The following is a 19,181-nucleotide window of genomic DNA, read 5'->3' as shown; positions in this document are numbered from 1 at the left end:
AGCATTGACTAATTGCTAGTTGGACAGACTAGTTCTTAATACATAGTCTTAAGAGGCTATGTTTACGCAACTGGTCCAAGATTTGTATGGTTGTCAAAGATCTTCAGTCTCGGCCAATTAATGGAATGTGACGGGTTCAATACAAGTTACACTATAGATTATCACAGGAAATCATTTCAACAGAAAATTATTTTATAATAATGCACTTTTAATGGAGCAAGGCATTACACTAAAATAAACATTATATAGTGCATTTTAATATAGACACAAGAACCTTACACATGTTAATATGAAAATCTTAAAATCTCAAAATATATATGTGTATGGTCCATAGAATACATAAAGTAATTCAGGTTTGGAACGACATGGGGGTAAATGATGACAGAAGTTACATTTTTAAGTGACCCTACAAGGTCATGCGTGTAAATATAGTCGTCTGTTTTAGTGTAGTATTAAATGTTAATTCGTTTTAAATACTGAAATAATAAGCTATGATGAAAAAATACTGCATGTATTCTATTAATATTTGTTTTTGAAATACAAATAACTGAATGTTTGATTTAATTTATCAAACATGAACTTATCCATCCATATCTAATTATGCAGATAATCTGATCAAATCACTCTTTAAATCACTCTTTATTAATATTACATTAATAATAATGCATACCGGTAATTATTTAATGATTCACTTGTCAAGCGTTCTCTAGAATGAGACGAATGGCAGTATAATTATAACTGACATAACCAGCATTAACCATTTAAGGTATAAATTACTAAATTAATTACATTAATACGTTAAAAATACATACTTAAAGACATTAATGTGAGGTCGTGAATATGGAAATATGAATGATGCCCTTTATTTTTAATTTCCGTTTTTTTTTTTTTGTCTGCCAGCCTCTGTGATTAAAATCACAGAGTAAGCCTTCTGTCTCTAATCTGTATCAAATGAACTGATGTTTAATGTGAAAAGAGCGATAGATGTATCAGGGTAACCTAAATTCTTCTGCTTTCCAGTCTAACCAGAGTTCATTTCAGTGCTCTTAAAGCACACTGTAATCTTGCATCTCTGTAATCTATAGAGCAATGTATGGATTAACTCTGTAACATACTGTAACAGCCACAAATAACTTGTGCGGGTTTCCTTTCCACCCCCCACCGCCCGTCATCCTCTGTTCATTGTGGTGAAAGAGGGCATGCGTAAAGCTCGCTTGTCAGACTACTGGCGTGGAAGAAAAGAATTAGAGTAGAAAATGACGTCTCCTGTCACTGTAAACACAAGAACATGCAGATGCAGGAACTAAAAACATCTACTGTATCTCTATGATCATTTGTGGCCAATAGTATCACTACTTAAAGACTGGATTGCGGATGATATGGTCCTCGATACAACTAGAGCTGATGGAAATGGCACCAGAAACATGCTTGCAACTTCCCAAAAAAATACACTAAACTAAACAAATTAATGAATGATTGAAAAACAAATCATTTAAGAGCATTCAGATATGTGCATTTTTTTTATCATACACTGAGTAAAGTTTCATTCCTTACATAGATTAAATAAATCTCACTTTATTCTGTCCATATGGAGTCACACAGACAAAAACTCAATCTGCTTTCCGTATGGTTACGACACTTACAATGTATTACAGAAACTCTCTCCCTTTATCCCATCTGTGCGGTGAAGCATAGGCTATATTATCATGTGACTGATTAAGGAAATAAACATGCTGCTGCAAAATTTAAAGTAAGTTGAACTTTTGAATGATTTTAAGATGATGCTAAAATTACTACTACAACCACAAAAAAAGATAGGTTTGTGGACCCTTGTCAAAAGGTGTTTAGAATAGGAATGAGTGACAAGAGATTATTACAGGAAATCATTTCAACAGAAAATAATTGTATAATAATGCACTTTTAATGGAGCAAGGCATTGCACTAAAATAAACATTATATAATGCATGATAATACAGACACAAGAAAAACCTTACACATGTTAATATGAAAATCTTAGACTAAACTATAATGTGTGTGTGTGTGTGTGTGTGTGTGTGTGTGTGTGTGTGTGTGTGTGTGTGTGTGTGTGTGTGTGTGTGTGTGTGTGTGTGTGTGTGTGTGTGTGTGTGTGTGTGTGTGTGTGTGTGTGTTGACCTACCTTCAGTTTGCTCTCTTTCTCCTTTGTGACCTTGGTGAGCAGTTTGGCCTTCTGCCGAGTGAGCGCTTCAATCAGAGAGTCACACTGAGCGACCAGACATGCCTCAAACTCAACCCCGTTCTCCTGTTACACACACACATACACATTGGGTTTTCATGTTTTATGGGGACTCTCCATAGCACCTTCCATTATACTGTTCAAACTGTATGTTCTATCCCCTAACCCTACACTGAAAAAAATGTGTTGGTTTAACTTAAAAAAGTAAGTTGGTTGCCTTAACTTTGAGTTAGTTGAAATTGAAAAATTTGAGTTAATACAATGAAGGGGATTGGTTTAATAAATAGAAACTCAAAATGTTTTGTTATCTGAACCAGATTAATTATCTAAGTTGATTTGACAAAATAAAAAAGTTGCGATAACAAATCATTTGTAAAACACTGTTTAGCATGATTTTTTTAAGCCGTTCGGTTTACAAGGACACAGGAAGTATTTACATTAATGCATATGTCATTTTACACATGTGTCCTCATAAACCATAATGTATATGCAAGAAACACACACACACACACACACACACACACACACACACACACACACACACACACACACACATAGTATACACTTATTGAGAGTCAGCCTCAATAATTTGTCCTATAAAACAGTACATATATCTCAATCGTTTTGCTTTGTTCTGAATACAAGAACAAGAGAAAGTCTGCTTATAAAGTTAGTTCTGATAAAGTTTTGGAGTACACAATTTCCCACTGTCTGAGCCTTAAGAATTAAACATCTTATTATATCATTAAGACTTCTATATGTAAAACAATTATTTTATTATTCGCTAATATTTGAACATTTGTACTATTGCATATTTTCATTTGCTAAATGGTGTTTATATGTTTATATGGGCAACTATAGTTAAACATTTTGGAAATGTGGTTCAAATATGATGTCCATATGTGACGAGCTCTTAAGCTGATTTACTGTTTAGTTTCAATATATCGGTCTGGATGGACTGGGGAGGGAGCTGTTTTCAAACAAATTTCACTCTCTGCCATTGGTTGACCAGACAGATCTCATTAATTATTTTTTTTATTTGATTAGTCATGATGCTCACCACAATGTGACGAAATCAACCTACAAACGTCTACACAAGATCTACACCATCTCGCTGAAGATGGCAAAACTAATGGACTAAATCCATGTGTACTGTTGTTTGAATTAACACAAGCACAGGGAGTAGGGCTGAACAGACTTTGTAAGGTTTTTTTTCTCCATTCCAAGGCATTTCGTCTCTGTGTGATCGGTGCATAAACTATGCATAAATACAAGACGCTGTTTTGTTCATAATCGTGTATGCAATTTACCAAATTGTGAACGTTGTTATAAACGTTATGCACTTTTTTGCTTTGAATAAACAACTTAATGCGGTGCATTCATATTTTGCTCATTGCGCCCTCTTGTGGCCTCAGGAGACAAGCCGAAATCTTTTCCCCCCTGACTGAAATTCTGTCTTTTAAATTGTAATATAATCTAAATATTAGTAATATCTAAGTATAAAATAGAGCCTTCAGGAAATAGATAAAAATACTCTTCAATGGTGTAGTTACGGCATCCACCAGAAGAGGCAAACTGGACCATGCAACAACCCATCATGTGAGTTTGATACTGGAGTTTGTGGAAGCAATGAAAGACAGAGTGAGTATTTGAATCTTTTGCTATTCTGTTTTGTACCCCTAGTGCCACAGAAATGACACACTCCAGCTTTAAAGTTCATTTTGTTAAACTGGCAAAGATCAGTTTGAGATCGTCTGTGGTGTAGGAGTTACGAACTGAACTAATCATTCATTCACTTTGAGTATGGATGTGACTCAGATGTGAGACATACACCCACACACTGACACTAGGGCTGATGGGACTGAGTCATTTCATCTTCTACACGAAAATGATGAAGAGGAGATGTTTGATAAAAGTATGTGTGACTGGTAGCCACATTTTAAAATAAGAGGTCAGGCTTGAAACCAGACTATGAGTCCTTCTGCAGGACTTGTCTCTGTGTGTGCATGAATGTCACATTACATTGAAAATCACTGATCACTCCAGCACTTTAGTTCAAAGTCTACTTACAGAGGCTTTCAAAGACAATCTCTCTCTCTCTCTCTCTCTCTCTCTCTCTCTCTCTCTCTCTCTCTCTCTCTCTCTCTCTCTCTCTCTCTCTCTCTCTCTCTCTCTCTCTCTCTCTCTCTCTCTCTCTCTCTCTCTCTCTCTCTCTCTCTCTCTCTCTCTCTCTCTCTCTCTCTCTCTCTCCTCTGCTGCTGGTCAGTAGGAAAAGGCATTAAACTCTCCACTTAGGTAAAAATAGCTCAGAGCTCATAATCCTGGTGGTCTCCAGGCAGAATACAATTGAAAACTCGTGACATTAAATGCATGTATGGATTGTGTGCAGCAATTGCATTGATCAGCATTCAATACAAATGAATGTTCAGCTACATCAGTTTAATTTCTCTAGATTAGACAGGGTTTCTCCAACCATGCTTCAGGGATTCCCAGTATAATGTAAAATGTATCCAATAACATTGCATTTCAACATTACATTACGTTCTATTATGCTTAAGAGATAAGGTTCCAAGCTTGTCACATATAATTATTTTTATTCCTTTATGTTTTCTCTGCCTACAGACTCCCTCGCACAGACCCCCATGGAACCCTGGTTGAAAACCTTTGATGTTCAATGCAAAAACATGCTAACAAAATTCATGTTAACATCTGACATATGGAGTGTTTGTTGGATACATGCTGAACATCATAATTACCCCACTTCATTTTTAACGAGATATTCATTTGCATCTTTAATGAAACACTCGCAAATCAAAGAGGACAAGCTAATATTTGAGTGCTGCTAGCATGGCTGTTTTGATTATGTTATTATTTCTGCTCAGATGTGAAGACAATTTTTTATTCATAAGTATTCAAAACATAGTGATATTTGTAAGAAATTTTATATTTTATGAGTTTACATCATTTTCATAACACATAACTGTTGAAGAGTTTACCTGTATCTGCTGAAGCAAATTTTTCAGTTGCACCAGGAACTCCTTGGCCTCCTTGGCTTTGTCAGACACTCCATTCAACGCCTGGGACAGCTGACACTGCACACAAAAACATGGATCGATAAAAATCTTTTAATCTAAAAACATTTGTTGATAGAGCTGTATGTGAATATATGTTATGTAAATTCAATATATAATATTCAATAATATGTTATTGTAAATGTATTTATGCCCCGTAGTCAATCATTGTATCCCTTAAAACTCACCTTTGATCACCAAAATGACATTTCTATCCCTTAAAACTCATCTTTGATCACCAAAATGACATTTCTATCCCTTAAAACTCATTTTTGATCACCAAATGATATATTTAAAAGTTGTTTCCTTGAAAAAAAATCTTCATGCCTTAAAATAGCTTGAATATAACTCTATACACTTGCCTCATTTAGTATACGCAGTACTATGAATATATAAATGAGCCCTGCCTCCACTCACTCACACCAGCTCAGAAATCCACTCGTTAACTATTTAAAGAGAAAGTACTCAGCAGTGGTGTTGACATGAATTTGCATATGGTTTGTCTTAAAGCATATTAAAAACACCACAAAGACATATAAACAACATTACAGTTTTTTACGATCGCTATGACAGTTTTTTCAATACATTTAACAATTTTCCTAAACTCTTAACGCACCAACACACCTAAAACACACAATTGGCAAAACGGTTAATTTCATGCTCAAAATCACACATTGTAAACTAAACTCCAAAACTAATTTTCAAAATACAATAATACACTAACACAATACACTATGTCTAACAAAACACTGCAAACATGTTTCAAAATCAAATAATTATTCAAAACACTAACACATGTTCTCTTCCAACAGGGACATTTAGTCAATCATAACACAATGACGGAAAAAAACACTAACATCAGCTGAAATTACAGAAACTGCATTATTTTATGTGTCAGGTCTGCCCTTATAACAATAGACAGTATACTGTATTTATCATAGATTGTGTTTTGCACTGTAGTTTCTTGTGAAGCCTCTCTACATTTTAGTTTTGTTGGGTTTAGTAAATACATGCATTTTGTTTCTTTTTCTGCAGAAATTCAATACAAAAAATGAATGACCATCTCAGAGTAGCTTTATGTACAGTTTATGGAAGAAGAAAAAAGACAGAGACAGAATTGCTGCAGTAAAGACTTTATTTGCAAAAGGACATTACAGCAAGGGTCCTTGCCCTGGTCCTTGCCCCACTCCTCTCCCTTGCCCTGGTCCTTGCCCCACTTGCCCCACTTTGTCCTGGTACTCGTCTTCCTCTCCCTCGTGCAGGCATTTCTTTCTTTCTTTCTTTCTTTCTTTCTTTCTTTCTTTCTTTCTTTCTTTCTTTCTTTGTGTTGCTCTATATTGTTCCTCTTCCACACAAGATCAGCCCAAAGAGTCCTATTTTATAACATATGATCATGCGATTGAAAGAACCTCAACACCTAAGTGTGCTTCTGGATGGGAATCAGCTGTAATTTATATATTTGCATAACTTCAATAAGCTGTTTCTCAGTAGCAATGGAATAAAATATAAAATTGATTTTCACCACAGGGGGACTTTAAAGGAGAACTCCGGTCAATTTTAACATTGATCTCAATTTTTAGTAAATTTGGAGTGCTGTCAATACAGAGAACAACGACAAAAATCGGTGTTGCCTACACTGTGTTATCCTATTTTTAAAATTTACATCATATTGACTTGAATGGGGCAAGTTTTAAACTTAACCAGTTCTTAGTCTTATCATCCGTGATGTGTCACTACAAGTGCCCAGCCATGTTGAGTGATTCCTTCAGAGTGAACACGAGTGAATCTGACTGCAGTAGATGTGAAAGATATGAATAAAAATTATGTTATATCAGCCAGCGCACATACCTGTATTTAGTTCCTGTTTTCGGTCGAAGTCCAAAGTAGTCGATTGTCGAGTTCACGCGCATAGGTTTAGTTACTATGATCACGCGCGTGAACTCGACAATCGACTACTTTGGACTTCCACCGAAAACAGGAACTAAATACAGGTATTTGCGCTGGCTGAATTAACATCATTTTTATTCATATCTTTCACATCTACTGCAGTCAGATTCACTCATGTTCACTCTGAAGGAATCACTCACATGGCTGGGCACTTGTAATGACACATCAAAGATGTTAAGAGGATAAAAGCAGGTTTAAAACTTGCCCCATTCAAGTCAATAGGGTGCAAATTTTAAAAATAGGATAACACGGTGTAGGCAACACCGATTTTTGTCGTTGTTCTCTGTATTGACAGCACTCCAAATTTACTAAAAATTGAGCTCAATGTTAAAATTGACCGGAGTTCTCCTTTAATCTATTCATGCTACATAAAACAGTTGAAAAATTGTAGTAAACCTTATATCTATTTTGCACACTAACATCACATTACACAAATTTAATCGCACATACATGACCACTAGACACCATCCTCTAAGGCCAGCACAATTTTATGTAGCTATAGAACATTCACCAACTACATCTCACTGAACATTCCCAGCATTCTCCAACACTGTCCAACAAGTATCATTACACACTACCTAACATTTCATGCATCCTAAAATACAACCATTATTTAGAGTCCTGATCAACCCAACATTACATGGCATCCTCAAATATCTCCCAACATTGCCTCCATTCTTAAACATACCCCATTACCCAAAATCTTCCAACTCAGGAGGTCAAGGTTTGGCTAATTAGCAGGCAGTTAGTCCCTGTTGGTCATGCCATAGCTAAAACATTACGCGGGCAAGAAATATATTTCACTTTTCACAGCCATTCAGTAGCCTTATATTCTAAAGAAATAACACCAAAATAAAATAAAAAACCCCACTGTCCACAGTGCCTAGGGGCCTCAAATTAACTTGATCTGGCCATTCCAATCCAACATTACTCAACAATCCCAAAATCCACAAAAGCAAGAGAAAACAATGGATCCAAATGCAGATATTTAATAAAGAACTAAAAAAAATAAGAACATAGGACTGTGCGATATGGCTAAAAAACCTATATAACCTTTTTATAACCTTCCCTACATGTAAACCGAAGCATTGAGAACTTTGTAAGTGTACAGACAGTTTAATAAGAAGATAATTTATAAAGACAGTATACGTCGCGTATACAGGCATCAACACACCCAACATCACCATCACCAACAAATGGTGACATCAACATCACCAACAAATGGTGACTTGCAGTTTTGCACAGCTCTCTGAGCAGTCTTATGTTTTATGTATCATTGTCTCTTATCTGTTTTAACTCTGTACTTGTGTTTATCTTTGTTGTAATTTTCTTTGTAGCAATCTCTTTTTATCCGAACCAAATTTCTCCTTAGGGAGACGAATAAAGATACCTTGACCTTGACCTTGAACATCTTCAACCACATCTTCAACCACCGCTCAACACACCCAACATCTTCAACCACCGCTCAACACACCCAACATCTTCTACCACCGCTCAACACACCCAGCATCTTCAACCACCACTCAACACACCCAACATCTTCAACCACCGCTCAACACACCCAACATCTTCAACCACCGCTCAACACACCCAGCATCTTCAACCACCGCTCAACACACCCAACATCTTCAACCACCGCTCAACACACCCAACATCTTCAACCACCGCTCAACACACCCAACATCTTCTACCACCGCTCAACACACCCAACATCTTCTACCACCGCTCAACACACCCAGCATCTTCAACCACCACTCAACACACCCAACATCTTCAACCCCCGCTCAACACACCCAACATCTTCAACCACCACTCAACACACCAAACATCTTCAACCACCGCTCAACACACCCAACATCTTCAACCACCACTCAACACACCCAACATCTTCTACCACCGCTCAACACACCCAACATCTTCTACCACCGCTCAACACACCCAACATCTTCTACCACCGCTCAACACACCCAGCATCTTCAACCACCACTCAACACACCCAACATCTTCAACCACCGCTCAACACACCCAACATCTTCAACCACCACTCAACACACCCAACATCTTCAACCACCGCTCAACACACCCAACCTTCTTCAACCACCACTCAACACACCCAACATCTTCAACCACCACTCAACACACCAAACATCTTCAACCACCGCTCAACACACCCAACATCTTCAACCACCACTCAACACCCCCAACATCTTCAACCACCGCTCAACAAACCCAGAATCTTCAACCACCGCTCAACAAACCCAACATCTTCAACCACCGCTCAACACACCCGGCATCTTCATCAACCGCTCAACACACCCAACATCTTCTACCACCGCTCAACACACCCAACATCTTCTACCACCGCTCAACACACCCAACATCTTCTACCACCGCTCAACACACCCAACATCTTCTACCACCGCTCAACACACCCAGCATCTTCAACCACCGCTCAACAAACCCAACATCTTCAACCACCGCTCAACACACCCGGCATCTTCATCAACCGCTCAACACACCCAACATCTTCAACCACCGCTCATCACACCCAACATCTTCAACCACCGCTCAACACACCCAACCACCGCTCAACACCCAACATCTTCAACCACCACTCAACACACCCAACATCTTCAACCACCACTCAACACACCCAACCACCGCTCAACACACCCAACATCTTCAACCACCTCTCAACACACCCAACATCTTCAACCACCGCTCAACACACCCAACATCTTCAACCACCGCTCAACACAGCCAACATCTTCAACCACCGCTCAACAAACCCAACCACCGCTCAACACACCCAACATCTTCAACCACCACTCAACACACCCAACATCTTCAACCACCGCTCATCACACCCAACATCTTCAACCACCGCTCAACACACCCAACCACCGCTCAACACCCAACATCTTCAACCACCACTCAACACACCCAACATCTTCAACCACCACTCAACACACCCAACCACCGCTCAACACACCCAACATCTTCAACCACCTCTCAACACACCCAACATCTTCAACCACCGCTCAACACACCCAACATCTTCAACCACCGCTCAACACAGCCAACATCTTCAACCACCGCTCAACACACCCAACATCTTCAACCACCGCTCAACACAGCCAACATCTTCAACCACCGCTCAACAAACCCAACCACCGCTCAACACACCCAACATCTTCAACCACCACTCAACACACCCAACATCTTCAACCACCGCTCATCACACCCAACATCTTCAACCACCGCTCAACACACCCAACCACCGCTCAACACCCAACATCTTCAACCACCACTCAACACACCCAACATCTTCAACCACCACTCAACACACCCAACCACCGCTCAACACACCCAACATCTTCAACCACCTCTCAACACACCCAACATCTTCAACCACCGCTCAACACACCCAACATCTTCAACCACCGCTCAACACAGCCAACATCTTCAACCACCGCTCAACAAACCCAACCACCGCTCAACAAACCCAACCACCGCTCAACACACCCAACATCTTCAACCACCACTCAACACACCCAACATCTTCAACCACCGCTCAACACAGCCAACATCTTCAACCACCGCTCAACAAACCCAACCACCGCTCAACACACCCAACATCTTCAACCACCACTCAACACACCCAACATCTTCAACCACCACTCAACACACCCAACATCTTCAACCACCGCTAAACACACCCAACCACCGCTCAACACACCCAACATCTTCAACCACCGCTCAACAAACCCAACATCTTCAACCACCGCTCAACACACCCAGCATATTCAACCACCGCTCAACACACACAACATTTTCAAAATATCCTGGATCAAAGGATCATGATCCAGTCCAGCAAACCAACTTTCCCCAGAATTCTTAAACACACCACACAATCCCAATATTCTCAAACACTTCTCAAAGACCCACAAAGACCCACAACACATTCCAAACATTTTGAATACGACACATTCCCAACAACTAACACCAACCCTACAATACTCAATGCAACTACCGAATAAACTAGTCCTAACACATTCACTAATGCATCAGACACTTCAATAAATTACTCAGTCAAATATGACTGAACTCTTTTTCATTTGTCCCATTAATATTTTCCTAAACAAATCTGTCAGGATTTGAACGATTTTGTATTTGACTGATTTTTGAATGATGGTGTTATCGCATCGGGTCTGTGCAGATTATTGAAACATGCCAACTTAATACTCAGTCACGAGAAGCTCTGCCCAGAGGTTTACCAGACCTCCATAATCCATAGGCAGCAGAATTAAGATAAATTGGACTTGATCATCTCAAAGCAAACAAAAGCTTTGCATTATGGTTTCTTTATCTTTAAAACGTTAGCCTACTCTATTGTGTGCGCCAACTATCTAATTCTGATCTGAGGAGCTCTAATAAAACCCTTAACTTGAGCTCAAGTCTGGCCGACATTTGACAACAGTTGGTGTGAGAACCTTAACCAAGATGCACAACTCAGTAATCCATCTTAAGTAGGAACACTGAAATAGCACTCATCACTAGATCAGGAAATTAGCATAAAAAAGTGTGAAAAGATCAATAAATAATATGTTCTATTAAAAAAAAAGTTATATTAACAAGGTTATTGACTTTTAAGTCGTTTCCAAGTCCAAGCCTGCATTAGTTTCCACGGTATGGAGATAGAATCATGATTATTCTGTAGTATTACAGTAATATACATAAGTGTATATTAGTACCGTTTGTTGTTAGAGCATTTGGATCTGGAAACAGTAACGTGTGACGTCAGACTTAACAAGCGGATTAATGCAAAGTATGGAAACACTAATAAATACTAAGTGCAATGGCTACTGCAATGCATAACAGACTACGGTTTTATTAAGAAACTTTCTTGTTTTTGTCATAAACAAATGTTGTACAATGTTTCTTCAATTTCCTTGACATAAAAACGATATCTGGGTGCAGGTAACAGAGAACACTGTTATGTTACAACCGACATTGTAAGAATACAAAGGTGGTTGAAGGTGGTGAGAAAGGTGGTGCTCTATTTGGTCAGATGGCCCAGTCTGTTGTGATTGGTCTACCGCTTACAGAGCATGTCTGAAATGAAATGCCTATTACGATATCTGAATTTCAGCTCCAGAGGTTTCATCAGCACTTGATACACAGTGATACGAACAATGGCGTTGTTTTTTCCGTATCAACGCCGTTTTTCCGTTGGTAATTCCTACGCGAGTCCTTTTGAAGTGAATCAAAGTGGATTCGCAGCGCTGAAAACAGCATCTTCTCAACATGTCTACAACACGAACCAAACTCTTCCAGGCCTCAGCTACAGCTCCAGAGTTTAAGGTCCATTATGTAATATTGACAGCTAGTGGTTGAAATGGGTACTGCAGTCCAAATTCAAAATATTGGAGAGAGTTGTTTTCCCTGTCCTCTCCTGCTCAGACTCGACGCTCACACTAGTTGCCAGTTTGAGAACACTCAAGAGCAATGAGCGCAATGGACAATAGAAGGTGACAAGCCTTATGCTGCCGCTAATCAGTATATCTCCCGAGCAAATACAGAGCGGTGACTCTCTCGATGAATGCTCGATCAACATCAGCCATCTTGCAAACAGTCAACCCCTTAGGACTTCCCCCTCCCAAAATAAGCGAATTTCGCCTCGAACACGTGTCTTTTTCGCTTCAAACGCTCGCTTTATACGCGAGTCCTATTCGCTTTGGACACGCGAGTGGATTCAAACTATTCAAGCATCCAACTAGACGCGATAGAAGCGAATTTGACGCTCAACTGTAAGTTGATGAGTTGATTTATCCGTGTCCTAATACGCTTTTTTAGATGGATGCTGAGGGGTGTCGAAATACTATTGGGTAAATTAGCAGCGGGATGGATCGCACAGTCCAAAATAAAATCAGACATTCTGACACGGAAACACGCATTTCAAAGTAAAATAACTGGCTGTAGCATTGTTTTTCAGAGAAACAAGCATGTTTCCTAAAACACATTATGGTATTTGTGTGGTTTAGTGCAGTCAAAAATATGTATGCACCTTTAAGGGTCAAAGTAGACGTTCGCCAATGAAGACCATAGGTTGGCATTATGCAAATTGATAACAAACCTACATACAATGATGAAGGAAGTAAGACGTTGTGCACTTCGATCTTCGAAATTTTGCTCACCTTTTACATTCACAAACAGCTATATGACATTACATGGGGCATGGGGCACTATAATATTAAATAAATGCCAATTATTAGATTGTATTTATGTTGCCTCTAAAATTACTTTCAAAGTATTCAGAATTTCTTTTCTTGGTTACATCTTATTTGAAAGTGACGTAGTTACATTGTACTTACATAAGTACTGAGTAATATTAATTAACTACATGTGCTTACTATAGAGTTACGGTTATAGTTAGGGTTTGGTTTAGGGTTAGTTACTTGTAATTATGCATCATTAACTGTTATTAGTACAGTACATGTAGTAAGGTGTAACTGTGTCACCTTAAAATAAAGTGTTACCTTTTTTTCAAAAAAATGTTTAAGTTCTAAGAGAACTGTTAATAAAAGTGTTAATTGTTAAGAGGAATCCAAAACAAATCTGTTCAATTTCAAATGATAATTCCTAATTCCTAAACTTTGGAAAATGTCTATTTTAAGCAAGAAAATTGATTCAAACATTTTTTTTTAAACAATGCTTTCGTAATGCACACAATAGAGGGTGAAAATCATCCGAGAATGGGAGTCTGGCTTGACTAATGATCACTCAAGTCTGTGGAAAAGACCCTGGCACCAGTCCATAAACACACACATACATTTCCTTCCCACCTGCTCCTTCCTCTGGGCCTTCCCTGGCCTTCTTCGATCACTGGGTCTTAAATCACGAAAGAAACACACACACATAAACAAACACAAGCAGCACACACACAGACGCATCTCCTCGCTCTATTAATGTGCCATCTGCCAGGGAAAGCTGTCCAAGCCTGCTAACAAGACCCTGACAGATACCCCTCGCATGGCCCACTTCTCCCAGTAGGTGTGCCTGTGTTCGAGAAGAAGACACCCGGACACTGCTGGGGTCAATGATGCTTAGGGGTCACGGTCTCACCCCTGCTTTTGTGTCCATAGACCCAGCACAATCTGCCTCTCCTTCACACTACTCAAACTCATTTCAGCCAAAGAATCAAACAAAGAAATGGGCCTTGCTTTGTTAAAATAGTGTTAACAGACTTTTTAAAGTGCCTACCGCTTTGTCTCACTGGCATAATGTGAAAAATGTCACAGATATAGTTGTAGTTTATTGACCACAGTCAGCGCAAAGGTCATGTGGTCAGAGTCACTAACACAGATGAAAGAAATGAATACTTTTATTCAGCAAGGATGTGTAAAATTGCTGAAGATTTACAGTAAAAACATAATCTGACGAAAGTATTTTCTATTTCAAGTAAATGCTGTTCTATTTAACTTTATATTCAGTAAAAAAATCCCCAAAAATATTCTGCTCTGATTTCAACATTGATAATAATACTAAAAGTTACTTGAGCATCAGATCAGCATATTAGAATGATTTCTGAAGGATCGTGTGACACTGAAGACTGGAGTAATGATGCTGAAAATTCAGCTTTGATCACAGGAATAAATTACATTTTAAAATATATTAGAATAGAAAACAGTTATTTTAAATTGTAATAATATGTCACAATAAAAACTGTCTTTTTGAAGAAAAGAAATGCACTGACCCCAAACCTTTAAAAGGTACTGTATATACAATATCTAAAATCCAAACTAATTTTTGTGAAATGTTTTGATTTAAAATTCTGTTTGTGAATACCAACAATTGGTTTGATATTTTGTTATCTAACTCAGTGACATTCATTTTGAAATGTGGCGTTGGTGAACAAATATCTTTCAGTGGCCACTGTATCATTTCAATCTCAATGAAAAGCTGGACAATACACTTTGGGATAAAAGGTGTCTGCTAAAAGAATACGTGCAAATGTAGAAGTAGAAAAACACTGCATTGATACACTGAAACAGTGATTCTGTGATAATGTGGTAATGCTCGGAGAAAAAGGCTTTGCTAATATGAAATCACAAGGAAAAGTGGAGCGCTATTATCCCATTATCTACTTCAGCAGAGCAACGGGATGAAGAGCTGATGAGACATGAATTTAATTGAATTTATAGACAGTGGAAGATGAGCTGTGTGTGGCCTGGTAAACCCTACATTATGGGGACAAAATGTCCCCACAAAAAAAGTAATTTTTTTTAGTCCCCATAAGGAAAACACATTATAAATCATACAGAATGATGTTTTTTGAAAATATAAAAATGAAGAAATGTTTCTGTGATGGGTACTGTAGGTTTAGGGGTAGGGTTAGTGGACAGAATATACAGTTTGTACTTTGTACAGTATAAAAATCCTTATGTCTACGGAAAGTCCTCACAAAACATGAAAACACAACGCGCGTGTGTGCGTTTGTGTGTGCGTGTGTGTGTGGGACATACTGTAAAAGGGACATTTCAATAACTGCTGCTGGTTGATTTTTCTGACAAGGCAATTGGGCACTTAGCTTATCAGCATGTTTGCTGGACTGAGGCTGTCTGTTTGTTTAACGTGTGTGTGTGTGTGTGTGTGTGTGTGTGTGTGTGTGTGTGTGTGTGTGTGTGTGTGTGTGTGTGTGTGTGTGTGTGTGTGTGTGTGTGTGTGTGTGTGTGTGTGTGTGTGTGTGTGTGTGTGTGTGTGTGTGTGTGTGTGTGCTGTGCTGTGCTGTGTGTGAGTGATAGAAGACGATACAAATCTGTGCTGATGTAGTAGTGACCTTGATAGTGAGTCCTCGGGGAGTACCCACTAAAGAGTGGGTCGTTTTCACCATACACACATCCAAAACTACCTCCCTTTCTGACTCTGCTCCAAAATGTAGTGAAGTACCTCTTGATAGGCTGAGACCTTTTTAAGGCAGCATCCTAACTTATATAGACACCCAAAAATTGGGTCACATACTTTTACCGGGAGGGACGTTCTCCATTAGCTTATATTATTTGATATTTCAGTAAAACTATTGACCACACTGCAAACAAAAAAGAAATGCAATGCGAAGTCACAGTGTACGCCTGCAGCTATGTGTGCGTAGCTATAAAAAGGACAATCACTACTTGACTGAAGTAAGTGCTAAATGCACTTGAGATGCAATCACTTTGACTTTGTCTCACTGGCATACGACTTTCAATGCCTTGGTTTTTAAAAATAAACACATTTAAAATGCCACACCAACGCAAATTATGAGATATTGACTGTACATAAATATTTGAAGATGGACAGACTAACAATTCAACTTTGTGGTTTAGATATTGTAATTAGCTTAGTAAGAAATATAGTGAAACAAATGTGCACCAATGAAATGAATTAGAAACTGACTTGTGAAAAGCAAACAAATATAAGTCAGCTAATGCTAGCTTGATCCTCCTTGATCCTTCCCCTGCTGTCAAAAGTCTGTTTGTCCAGGATCTCATACAACTCACACAAAAGGTTTCATTCTTTCACATCCATCTTTGTTTTCCATTGCAATCTGTCCTTTTTTAGATTGATACTCACTGTATATGCTAATCTGATTCGAATGCAATAAATACTGTGCGGTCTTCGGTTGTTTGGATCTTAGATGCTAAGATATTTGTTAAATTATATAATGTGAATTTAATATGGATTCCATATTATACAGGACAATGGGCAACCCTAAAAGGACAGCGTTGGACAACCAAATAGGCTATCATGAGAAAATTTTTATATTTGATGAGTTGGCATTTTCATATATTGTATGAAAACATATGATCTGTTTTAAATTTTGTGCCATTTTGCTGGCAAAAACGTTCAAGTGTCTGTTGTCAGTAGTGATATATGAAGTACAGCCAGAGGCGGCCTTAAGCATCTGGGGGCACGTTTTAATAATTAATATGGGGCCCTACCCACATAAAACAGAAACATAATAGAGCAGAAAAAGCAAGGATTCCTGTTGATTTGCATCAATGGTATATTATTTTATTACGTGCTCTTTCAGCTTCATGAACAGACACCTCAACATAGAAATAATCCAACCTTATTTGATTAAAACTATATATAAAAATACAGTGTTTTACATTGGAATAAGCCGCGCCCTTTCACGCTTTACTGCTTAAAGATTTGCGCAGTATATTTTCAGCTGTCTGGGCTGCTCAAACATCCCCTCAACTTTCCTGCTCAAAGTAACATTTTAAACTAACGGCAAAAAAGGCAAAGGTATAGACACATAAACTACCAATGTTATACTTCAGATAGCTTAAGCCGTTCGCGGGGGGCGGTAAACGTCGCCATGGTAACCGCGGCGCGAGTTCGACCAATCAGTATTTCTCCAGAAGATTGCAAATAACAAGGTTGATTTCATACCTTGTGGCTTTGAGCAGAAACTTTCGTTTCACAACCTCGTAGCTCGTGGTCAATCTACTTTGGATGGTTTAGACATTATGGCTGAAAATCAATATCCTACGGAGAAAATGAATGGGATTTATCTGGTCTGTTGGGGCCCCCCTTGGAGGGCGGGTCTGTTTCAATTGAAACGGGTGAAACATAGGTAAGGCAGCATCTGACAGAGGTGGACAGTAACAAAGTACATTTACTTGAGTACTGTACTTAAGTACACTTTTTGAATATCTGTACTTTACTTGAGTATTATTTTTTCTGAAAAATTAACTTTAACTTCACTACATTTGAAAGACAAATATCATACTTTTTACTCCACTACATTTCTGTCAAGGGCCTTGAGTAGAGAGTAACGTCAGGGATGATTTTGGTTGCATTTTGGTTGTAAATGAAAGTCTGGTTGACGTCAGAACTCGACTGATGTTGGTTTCTGACGTCAACCGATTTTCAACCACAATACAACGTCTGTCCAACGTTGGAGATTCACGTCAATCTGACATTGGATTCTGACATCAACATGATTTAAAATTTTCAAAAATTTATGTGAATCTAAATGTGAATTTTGTCATTGTTTTGTAGCACACTATAGCTTATAGATAACAAGGCTAACATATTCATACTAAAAGCCAAAAAACTGGGAACAGCCATTTGGGTGTCCGAAACCATTGTGGACGTTATTGAGTGACTTATTCAATCCCATGACTGGAACTGTGTTCTAGAAATAAATGTGACATTGATATGAGGGTAGGTAGGCATAGATTCAGAGGCATAAGGTACTGTAAATTGGCTATTACATGCAACAATCCAACAATAATAAAACAATGCATTGACATTTACTTTTATACTTAAGTACTTTTAAAAATGAGTACTTCTGTACTTTTACTTAAGTAAACATCGGTCTTTACAACTTTTACTTGTAACGGAGTAATATTTGACCAGTAGTATCTGTACTTTTACTCAAGTAAGGAAGTTGTGTACTTTGTCCACCTCTGGCATCTGAGTACAGCTCACACAGACGTGACTTTGAAATCAAGCTGCTTTCTGTTGGTCAAAGTGGGTAAATCATGTGACCAACTGAACCTGTTGTGAAATCTGCATAGGGAAATCTATCGCTCTCATACGAAATTCCCGATCATTCTTGTTCAAATGACTGGATTTGACTCAAGAGGCAGAGCGGGGCCGAGAGCCGTAGTGGAGCTAATGTTAAAGGGAAATTCCTTTTCTGTCATCATTTGCTCACCCTCAAGTTGTTCTAAACTCATATGAGTTTCTTTGTTCTGCTGAACACAAAATAAGATATTTTCAAAGAAACTGTCTTGGTAACCAGACAGTTTCTGGTCCTCATTGACTTCAATAGTATGCAAACAAAAATACTATGGAAGTCAATGGAGTCCATGAATTGTTTGATTATCAACATTCTTCAAAATATCTTATTTTGTGTTCAGCAGAAGAAAGAAACTCATATGGGTTTAGAACAA

The 19,181-nt window shown here is 38.5% G+C and overlaps 2 protein-coding genes across 4 annotated transcripts in view; one reads left to right on the top strand and one right to left on the bottom strand.

Annotated features, from left to right (window-relative positions):
- The window catches only part of selenol (selenoprotein L), a 193,465-nt gene that overhangs the window by 89,933 nt on the left and 84,351 nt on the right, over positions 1 to 19,181 (top strand). The gene's annotated exons all lie outside the window — the stretch shown is intronic.
- trim67 (tripartite motif containing 67) overlaps positions 1 to 19,181 on the bottom strand; it is a 49,522-nt gene that overhangs the window by 19,245 nt on the left and 11,096 nt on the right. For all 3 annotated transcript variants that reach the window (XM_079639088.1, XM_079639090.1, XM_079639089.1), the window contains exons 2-3: positions 5,212 to 5,307; positions 2,159 to 2,281 (exon numbers count right to left, since the gene is read on the bottom strand). In XM_079639088.1, the coding sequence (XP_079495214.1) occupies positions 2,159 to 2,281; positions 5,212 to 5,307 (219 nt within the window). The remainder of the gene's footprint in view (positions 1 to 2,158; positions 2,282 to 5,211; positions 5,308 to 19,181) is intronic.

This window comes from Phoxinus phoxinus (genome assembly GCF_949152265.1).
Source record: "Phoxinus phoxinus genome assembly, chromosome: 16".
Lineage (NCBI taxonomy): Eukaryota > Metazoa > Chordata > Actinopteri > Cypriniformes > Leuciscidae > Phoxinus > Phoxinus phoxinus.
The sequence above is the reverse complement of the archived record's forward strand: the minus strand, read 5'-3'. Positions and strand labels throughout refer to the sequence as shown.